The 9690-nt window shown below is 58.4% G+C and overlaps 1 protein-coding gene across 2 annotated transcripts; it reads right to left on the bottom strand.

The window, feature by feature from the left end:
- Window positions 1-495: 495 nt before the first annotated feature.
- Window positions 496-7504, bottom strand: FOSB (FosB proto-oncogene, AP-1 transcription factor subunit; the record flags this gene model as incomplete). Of its 2 annotated transcripts, XM_081335417.1 has the most annotated exons (5): window positions 496-2754; window positions 2855-3148; window positions 4233-4340; window positions 5834-6142; window positions 7373-7504. In XM_081335417.1, the coding sequence occupies 5 exons, from the start codon at window positions 7502-7504 to the stop codon at window positions 2689-2691; spliced, it is 909 nt and encodes a 302-aa protein (XP_081191543.1). In that variant the 3' UTR covers window positions 496-2688. The 2 variants fall into 2 exon arrangements, with proteins under 2 accessions (XP_081191543.1, XP_081191542.1); XM_081335416.1 differs by having other exon boundaries at window positions 496-3148.
- Between the last annotated feature and the right edge of the window lie 2186 nt (window positions 7505-9690).

The following is a 9690-nucleotide window of genomic DNA, read 5'->3' as shown; positions in this document are numbered from 1 at the left end:
CGGCCACCTCCTCCAGGATCAGCAGCTAAAGCAAGGAGGGGGAAGGATGGGCTGGCTCAGGGGAGGGAGGCCGGCAGGGGCCCCGGGGGCCCCGGGCTCGGCAGGGCACAGGAGACCAGCAGGAGGCAGTGGGGGCAGCAGCCGGCCACTTCTCAAGGGCCATTAGGTCACACGAAGCTGAGGCTCTCTCCTTCTTTATGCAAGGGGGGCTTATTCACCATAGATTTTCACCACTAAGTGGAGCCTCCATGTGCAACAGGACTCTACCTCAACAATCCCAGGAGATCAAATCTTAGCAGAAGACACCACCAGACCATAAACATGCTTGTTTTTAACAGGAGTGACGAAGCCTCTGTGGATCTTGGGGTGACACCAGAAAGTCCCCGCCAAGGGCTTCTCATCAACCCCACCCAAGCCCACCACCCAGGACGCCGAGCATGACAGCAACGGGCGATCCGGTCTCAGTGTGGAGAAAGCCAGGCAGATCTACGGCTTGAGATCTTTTATTGCACCTCATTTTTTTCTTTACATGAATTTGAAAAAATAGATCATATATTCATCATAAAAAGTGCATTTTTTTCCAAAGCTGTCTTTATTTGCTATTTTGCTGACCAGTTAAGTGCAGGACAGGAGGGCCAAAGCAGGGGTTCACTTTGCCATCCCTCTACCGGCCCTCGGATTGCTTCATCAAATACATCACCAAAAAATATTACAGCACAAAGGGGTAAATAACAATAATTAAAAATAAAAATATTTCCCCAACCCCAGCAAGGATCTGTTTTGGCTTTTTTTTAAAAAAAGTTGGTTAAATAAAAGTCCATAGGTTAAAAAAATAAGATAATTTTAAAAATCACAACATCCAAAGCTTGGTCACAAGAAGAAGTTTTGGAAACATTCGGTATAGATAGCATCATGGCGAGCTCTAAGGAGCCAAGAAGCAGCACAGCAGCTTTCTCAGTCCAGAAACGCTCTGGAGGCGGGTTCGCCAGAGGCACAGGACAGATCAGGCTGCACAAAACACCCCACGAAGGCAGAGCAGCTGAGGGCCCCCAGCACAAACCGGGAAGCAGCCCTGGGTGGGAGGCTCAGGGGCTGCTCAGAAGGGCCGATGCTCTCAAAGGATGCGCATTTGGCACAGCTAGGAGGTGGGGGACCCCAGAGCCCCCAGGCCAGGAGAAGCGGCCTACATGCCACAGGCCTGGAAAAGCAGCAGTGTGATTAGACCAAGGCAGGGGAGGGGGAGGCGGGGAGCAATTGAAGGGGCCACACTCCACACGACCAGTCTAAAGCAGCAGAGACAGACCCGGAAGCAGACCAGCTGCAGCTGACCATTCTAAGTGGGTTCGAGGGGCAACTGGCCAAGGTCAGGAAACATAAACCCAGTCCCCAACTGCAGGGAAAGCACCCACTTGCAGAGGTCTCTTCACAGTATTTGTCACCCAGGCGTAACCCCCTCCAGCCCCTCCCGGAAGCCAGGGCCCTTCAAAGGAAGGGAATGAGGGAGGTGGCCAAAGGAAGTGGATCCCTTCTAGGCAATGCAGAAAGCCCACTGGTCAAGCCCAACGGTGGATGGACTCGCTGGAAGCACCGCCTGGGGCCTAGCACAGCACTGCAAGAAAAATCTCAGCTACTTGGGGTTTTTTTTGCAGGACCCCCTTTCCTTTGGCTTCTTGAAAGTTTCGGATTTTACCATTTCCTCCCAGATAAAGTGTTTTCATATCACTCATCATTCCCATTTCCAAAACTGGAAACCGGAATAAATCTTTAAAAATTGACACTAACTTGATGGCACAGTTAATCTGCTTGGCTGAAGGTTTCAGGGAGAATCGAATGCCCACCGAAGACGTATCACCCGGACCTCAGAGAATCCAATGTCCAAAATCAGTCTTACAATTTGCAGAAGTCCACAGACGATTAAGAAGCAAGGCTGCAACATTTTGGCCCACTTTAATATGACAAAAGCTTTCAGCAGGAATGTGCCCAAATAATCCACACAAAGTCTGCCCTGACTGGCCATTTAATGTGGCTTTTTCATCCTAGAGGAAGTAGATCATGTAGAAACAGAGCCTGGGTGATCCAACACTTAGGATGCGAAGTTGACTTGCGAAAGCGGTAACCAGTTTTAAAACCATGCAGCTAACACAGTTCACAAAGCCACAAGAAGACGGGAACTGGGTGGGGGCAGCACGGGGGGGTGTCTTCCCCCTGAAGTTTTCCTCTCCGCAGGGCAGCCTCCTGGCATGGCCCCCTTTGACAGCAACAGTGGTGAAGTGTGGAGGGAAACGGCATCGTCCAGATCCACCAAGCCAATTCAGTAGAAGGCAAATCCTGTTTCCAGGGGAAAAGGTGGGCTGGGCGCCCTCCAAGAAGCGGGATCCAACTCACAGCCCAGCAACGTCCTCCTTTCTCCTCTCGAGGTGGGCATCGGCCGAGGAGAGGGCCAAAGGACAACCATCGGCTCCACCGGGTGCTGCACCCCCAAGGAGGGAATGAGAACGCATCGCAAGGGCTGGAGGCCGCGGCTGCAGCAGAGCGGGTTAGAGGCTCCTGGGCAGTGCGCCCAGGCGCATTGGGGCTCTGGCCCCCTTTGCCCAGCCTGGCGTTGGCAGGGGTGGGTGAGCTGGCAGGCTAGGCCCAAAGGCGCAAGTTGTGGGTTTGAGTGTCACAAAGCAAGGAGCGAGGGAGAGTTCAGAGAGTCCGGGGAGTGGTCGCTGCTGCCGTTCCGCTGGTGGCTGGCTCCGCAGGTGGCTCCCTCTGGGTAGGTGAACACAAACGAAGACGTATAGGAAGGGTTAACCGGGTACGGCTCACTCAGCTCTTCAGCATGGCTAAAGTAAGAACTAGAAAACGCTACCTCCGCCGGGGCCGCGGCTGCAGCCGGGAGTCCGCCCAGGACCTGCTGGTAGTGCAGGGGCACCGAGGAGTAGGGGGCCGAGGGCCCAAAGGGGTCCTCCTTGACCGGCATGGCCAGGGCGCTGACCTCTGCCGAGGGGCCGGGCTGCCCACTCAGTTCTGTGATGTCCTGGTAGGGGATTTTGCAGCTACCCTTGTGAGCCACGAGGACGAATTCCAGCCGCTGCCGCTCCTTCTGCAGCTCCGCGATCTCCGACTCCAGCTCGGCTTTCTCTTCCTCCAGCTGGTCCGTCTCCTGGGGAAGAGGCAGCACCGGTCAGGCCGGGGCTCGAGCAGCCAGAAACTGGAGGGGCGGGGCAGGGGGGCAACCGGGTTGGCCCGGAGCAGCGCTTCCTTGGTGGCCATCTTGCCTGCTCCTTCCAGGCCCGTTGGAGACCCAGCTCAAGGGAAGCATTAATTGTTGGGACCCTTCCGCACCTCCCTCCCGAACCCCACCTTCCAGGCTGCCCCCTGCTCGAAGGTGCAGGGACTGGGGTCCCTCCCAGGGGAAGACCTCTGGCCTCCGCGGGGCTTCGGGGGTCCTTGCTTGTGGATTTGGCTTGGGGTGGGCTTGCTACAGCAGACCCCATCGGATCTTGCTGAGAGAGGCAGAGGAAGCTTCTCCCTTCTCCTCTCCCCAAACGGCCCGTGGGTGCAGGAGGAGGGAAAGGTCCAAGCGGGCCCCTTCCTCGGCCACCCCCAAGCAGGCGGCTGGAAGACCCAGAGCGGTGCCCCAGCAGCATCCCTGCCCTGGGGCATTGCACTTCAGAGGGCTGCTGGAGCAGCAGCACCCCCAAACCTTATTTTCGGGAAACCCTGCCAAGTGTGGCCAGAAAAGTCAGGATGGCGTCGGCAGCAGCACAGAGGAAGTTCTGCCGGCTTCCTGGCAGCTGCAATGGCAGCTTTGGGGCCGCATTACTGATTTTTTGACCGCAACCCGCAGACCCCCCCCTGCCCCCTTGGAATCAAAGATTGAGCGATTCCAATTCAAAATCAAGCATCCCTCCTCCTAAAAACAGATCAGAGCAAGTCCTCTCAAGGTAAAGTAACTCAAGGCCAGAGATCTGTCCCGACGACTGGATCCTTGCTTAAGCAAGGTCCGAATGGCCGAAGCCTTTGACTTAAGAGTCGGAAGGACATTTGGGGGACACGATCAGCCTGGAGGGGGCTCCCACAGAGCCCTAATTAAACGGGGGGGGGGAGTTGACAACATGCACCCCATGGGGCAGCCGCTATGCAGCCATAGCAGGGACAAGACGCCAGATTCCCTCCTGGGGGGCTTTACAAGGCCAGAACAAGGATAACATTAACTCAGCCACCCTGTTTACACCAAAACTCACCGCTTGGAGCCGGTCGGTCAGTTCTCGGCGTCGATTCCGGCACTTGGCGGCCGCCAGCTTGTTCCTCTCCCTGCGGACCCGGCGCTTCTCTTCCTCCTCAGGGCTCAGCTGTGCAAGCAGAGAGGAGAGACAGATCAGGCACCGGCCTGGGTTACAAGGCCAGCCGCTTCCCAGGGGGCCTGGCACCTCCTTGCAACTGGGGGGCAAGATAAAGACACCCCCAAAAGGCGGAGGGGCAGATGGAATTGCGTCCTCACCCTCTGTGACGGATGGAGGGGGAGGGGGGAGGGAGAGAGTAGCAAGGAACAAACCAAACAGCCGGGCCGCTTGCCTACTGGAGCACTTTGGGTTTCGAAGGTCTTTAAAGCAAATTTATTTCAACCCCAGTTCAGTTTTCAAGGCTTGTTTTATGGTTAAGGCTGGTTTTTATCACATTGGTTTATTCTTAGGCTTGCTTTTCATAACCTTAATGCCTTGTAACCTACCCAGAATCTTTTAGGTAAGGTGATTTATAAAACCTGTAATTTAAATAGACGTAGCATATTTCTAAACCGATAATGCTCTAGATTGGGGCGGGGGGGGAGTACCATGAAATGGCTTTTTTCCATGAAACTCAAGAGTCTGTGTGCCTTACAAGAGGGGACTCTGCATGCACTGAAGTCCACTAGTCTTAAAGTTGCCAAGGTTGGAGACACTTGCCTTATGATAGCAAGAGCAACAACACTTAGATTTATCTACCGCTTCACGCTGCTTTCACAGCCCCATCTACAGAGTCAGCCTGTTGCCCCTAACAATCTGGGTCCTCGTTTTACCAACCTCGGAAGGACGGAAGGCTGAGTCAGCCTTGAGCCGGTGCGGCGAGCAGGAAGAGCCTGCAGTGCTGCACTCTGACCACTGTGCCTCCCCAGCTCAACACATCTATCTCCTCCTCAAGGCATGTCAAATCAAAATGACACCGTATAGCCGCAAGTAACTCGCCCAATGTTGGTTAATGCAGCTTTTGGTTCAGTGTGAGCAGAACTAGCTTTGCTTGGCCCCAAATGTGGGGCCAGCAGAACTTGTCCTTTGGATTTCCTGGTAGCATTTGAAGCCAGAAAGGATCATCGAGATGATCTTTGCAACTCATCAAACACATCGCACCAGGAAGTTCCGTTTTCCAGATTTTTTTTTAATTTTTCAAAAATGAATGTGAGCTTAGCAAATTGCAGCACACCCATTGCTGTCCTACACGTATCTTCCTCCCAAGACCTTCTTAGAGAATAGAATTGGGGAAGGGGGCTGCCTGCCAGGGGTTCTGTATTTCTTGAGGTGAACGTGTGTTTTTGTGAGCAGCAGCGACTCCGCACAATTCCCATTTTGTGAAAACACTCACAATGGATTCTCAGTGGTGAGTGGACTGTTAGGGTGTTGGAGGACACTCCTCAGGAAGCCCTACTTTTTCTAGCTATATTAAGCCCCCCTCCCCCCCAAGACATCCCAACTTCCAAGGAGACAATTCAGAAACTGGGAATCTCTTCAAGACACCGGGAGATCTCAAATTTTTAGCAAGCAAAAGGAACAGAGGCTACGATCTGCTGGCCAAGGAAGGAAAAGCAGCTCACCGTTTCTTCCCGTGTCCTTCGGGGCCGGGCCCTGCTGGACCGAGGTGGCGTGGCCGCAGCCATGGGGGCAGTCGAAGGGCCAGCCCCATAGGCACCCATTCCTGGGGCAGCGTAACTGGGGCCGGGCAGGTCATAGGGGTCCACTGTGGGTGGGGGTGGCCCCGAAGGCTGCTGCTGCTGCTGCTGCTGAGACTGGGCCATTGAGGAAATCAAGGTAGGCTGCACCAGCCACTGAAGGTCTTGGCTTGTGGATATAGCAGTCACTGTTGGCACAAAAGATCCGGGCATTTCCCCAAGGCCGCTGCACTCCTGGAGGGAAGCGAAGGGGTCACGTGCTCATTACGGGGGTCTGCTTTGAAGGACGGGGAGCACTTCCCGGGCTGCACCAGCCTCCTCCCCCCCGGGCGGTTCCACGGGCATCCCACGCCCGAAGCGGCTCCCATTTGCACTGCTCCGGTGTCCAGCATGCAGGGCCCCAAACTTGGGGGGGATGTCACCAGCCAGAAGGCAGCGGCTGGGGAGGCCGGTCCGCAGAGACGGCCCCTCTACAGCTGCAACCTCAGCCGGGGAGCCCCGCGGACCAGAGTTCAGGGCGGGCTCCCGAAGCCGAAAGCCGGCTCTGTCAAGCCCTGGCCGGGACCGCGGGGGCTGATTCGGACCCCGAGCGCTGCTTGGCGGGGGCTTCATCCTGGCCCGCTGGCCAGCCGAGATCAGCCCGCGGGGAGGCACGAGCCTCCGCGCCCGGACCGGGAGGCGGGCATCCCGGCGGGCTCCGTTCCCCAGACCCGGGGGCTCCCCGGGGTGGCCCGAGCCGGGCGGGGGCGGAGCCCGGGGGCAGCCGCGCTCTCGGGCAGGGCGGCACCTCGAGACCCATCGTCCCCAGCGGGCAGGAGGTCCGGCGCTCGGCGGAGCGCCGCCGGGCGGGGGGGGGCATGGCAGAAGCCCTCCGCCCGCGACCCTCCTGGGGACCCGCCGGGGCAGCCGCGGAGAACTCAGCCGGCGAGGGGGCGGGTCGGAGGGGGCGCGGCCCGGAGGCCGCTCGGCCAATCCGCTCGGCCCTCAGCCCTGCTCCTCCCCTTAGCAACGGGGGCGGGCCAGCCTTCCAAAATAACCCGCGCGCCTTGGGGAGGAGGAGGGGGAGGAAAACGCGCCGTACGTGCCTCACGTCAGCACGAAGCGTTCCAGTACGTCACGCGTTACGCACAACCCCGCCCCCCTTCCTCGCTCGCGTTCTCGCCTCTTCTCCGGCGCGCGTGCATGGAGTTGAATGCGGACCGCGGGGAGGACTTGGGGGCAGAGGGCGGCGGCGCCCGGAGGCCCCGGGCGGGAAAGACGCTCCGCGCGCAGGGAACAGCCGCCCCGACGGGCCGTGCAGGCGGGGAAAGCGAGCGGGCCCCCCAGGTCTGCCCGTGAGAGGGGCGGGGGGCGGGCAGCGAAGGACAGGCGGGGGTCGCAAAGGCCACCCCGATCGGACCACCCGCGCTGCTCCCGCCCTCCGCGGAGCCCCCAAGACCCGCAGCCGGGCGACCCTCCCCTTACCTGCGAGGAGGCGGCGGCGGCGGCCGTCGGGCTCCCGAAGGAGTCCACCGAGGACAGGTACTGGGACTCGGCCGATGGGGACGAGCTGCACCGGGAGATGGAGTCGTAGTCTCCGGGGAAGCCCTGATACATTTCCCTCGGGGGCGCAGGCGGGAATCCGCGGCCGCGCGGGGGTCGTCTGGAAGCCAAGATGAGGGGCGAGCGGGGCCAGCCGGCGAGCGAGCGGCCGGCCGAGAGTGCCGCCGCCGCCGCCGCCGCCGCCGCCGCGAGGTCGGGCCGGCGAAGTTGCCTCCGAGCGGAGCCGGCTGACTGTGCTTCTCCTTCCTCCTCCGGCGGCCGTCAGTGCCGCTGGGCAGGCGCCCCGAGCGGCGGGGGGGCTCGCCCGGTCCTAGATCCACGTGTTGCAGCGGCGAGGCAGCGCCGGTGGCAGCGTCCGCTCGAGTCCGCCGGTTCCCGGGAGGAGCGCTCCTGCCTCCGATTCCTGTAGCGGCCTCAAAGCCGGCGCCTCGGTTCTAATCGCGGCGGCCGCGGGGACGCGGGCGAAAAGCGGAGTCCAGCGCCGCCGGGGTCCCTCGCGGCTCCGTCTCCGTCGCGGTTCAAAATCTTATGAATGAAGCGCGCCCGACACTGGGGCTTATTTATACAAGGAAGGGGGCGGGTCCCTGCTCACGTCACCAGGAAAAGACCCTTTGGGGTCGCCGAAACCAGGCTCCCGGGCCGCCTGCGGTCCCGGCGGCTCCTCCAGCCCAGGAGGGTCTCTCGGCGGCTCCGGCAAGGGGGTCTTTTTCAAGCTTTTTCAGGCGCCAGAGCAGGGGATCCCTCGCTCCGCTCCGCCCCGCGGGTGTTCCTGTGACGCAATTAACCATATTTGGTCTTGTGCTGTGTTTGTTTGGTATCCTTAGCAATACGTCAGAGGGAATCCCTTTCTGCTAAGCCGCGCTGATCCGCCCCCTGAGCGCGCGCGGCTTTTGTTGGGTATTAATAGAAACTTTTACTATATTCTAGAAACGGCATGAAAGCTCCGCGGCGGGCAGGGAAGCGGCGCAGAGGAAAAGCTTTCTCCGACCGCCGCGGACAAGCGCTGCACGGCTCCGGGTTGGGGAATCTCTTGGCTTCTCCGCCCCGACGGTCCCCCCGCCCCAGCCAGGGACAAGAATGCATGCTGCACCCCGGCAGGGCCGTTAATGTGGGGAGCTCGCTGCCCCGGGATGCAAGGACGGCGGTCTTTCCGCCCAAGGGAGCCCGGTACCCGAAGGAAGGTGGACGGGCCCTTCGTACGTCTTGGACAGCGGCTTCCCTGTCCACGCCCAGCCCACAGTTGGGGTGTTAAAGCTTTCTTCCCCAGGCGAGGTTTTCGGGTGTTTATGGCCCACATTCCCACAACCACAGCAAGGAGGATTGGCACCTTGAGGCCGAAAATGTGTGCATTTTTATTTTGTATTGTCATTTAACCCGAGCGAGAGCCTGCATTCGGCTGTGCTGTGGGTCCCAGAGCCCCTAATCTCCAGGTGTGGTTTCATTCATAATCAGATTTATTACCATTTCCAACAACCACTCTGCCACTTTACAGAGATGACTCTAACGGAGCTGCCATCTGAAACTGCCACCGGCTGTACCCTTTAGCTGGCTCTGGGTTTGAACCCTGCCTGTGGGGCCTAGTTTCTGGGTCAGTGTGTTGCCCAAGCTCATGAACTGGGTTAATTGAGCAAGACATGGTTGACCTTACCAAGAAGATGGATGCGTTGCAAAGTGCTGCCACACACCCCTGAACCTCCCCACCCCCCACACGAACCCTCAGCAGCTCTCTAGCTTGTAAAGCCAAGAAAAGTTTATGTTTGGGGGGGGGGGTCTTGAAGGGCTGGAAACCCTCTCTCTGCCTTGCAGATGTTCCAGTTTGGTGGAGCCTGTTTGAGGAGGGAGCAGTTAGAAAGAAAGGCAGGAACTTTACTTCACTTTGCGTCTATGCACAACCCCACCCTTACCTGACTTTTCTGGAGCTTAGATAAGACGTTCACACCCTCCTCCACTTCGAACAGAGCCAGCCTGCTCTCACCTGTGGCTGGGGGTGTCACGGGCTACGTGCATTACCCAGTCTGGAGCCAGGCAGAATGGAGCAAGGGAGAGAGCTTTGAATCTCAGGGGCTGAGAGCGTTCATTTTTTGCCTGGTAAATGTTTATTAAATTTGGTAACTGCCCATCTCACTACAAGGCAACTCTCGGTGGCTTACAAACACTTCATTACAGTGAAATAAGAAGGGAGAAGTGTAGTTGAAAGAGGTACCTGCAGCTGTCTTATCCACATTTAACTAAATCAGTTT

This window comes from Vipera berus (genome assembly GCF_964194415.1).
Source record: "Vipera berus genome assembly, chromosome: 9".
Classification (NCBI taxonomy): Eukaryota; Metazoa; Chordata; class Lepidosauria; order Squamata; family Viperidae; genus Vipera; species Vipera berus.
The sequence above is the reverse complement of the archived record's forward strand: the minus strand, read 5'-3'. Positions and strand labels throughout refer to the sequence as shown.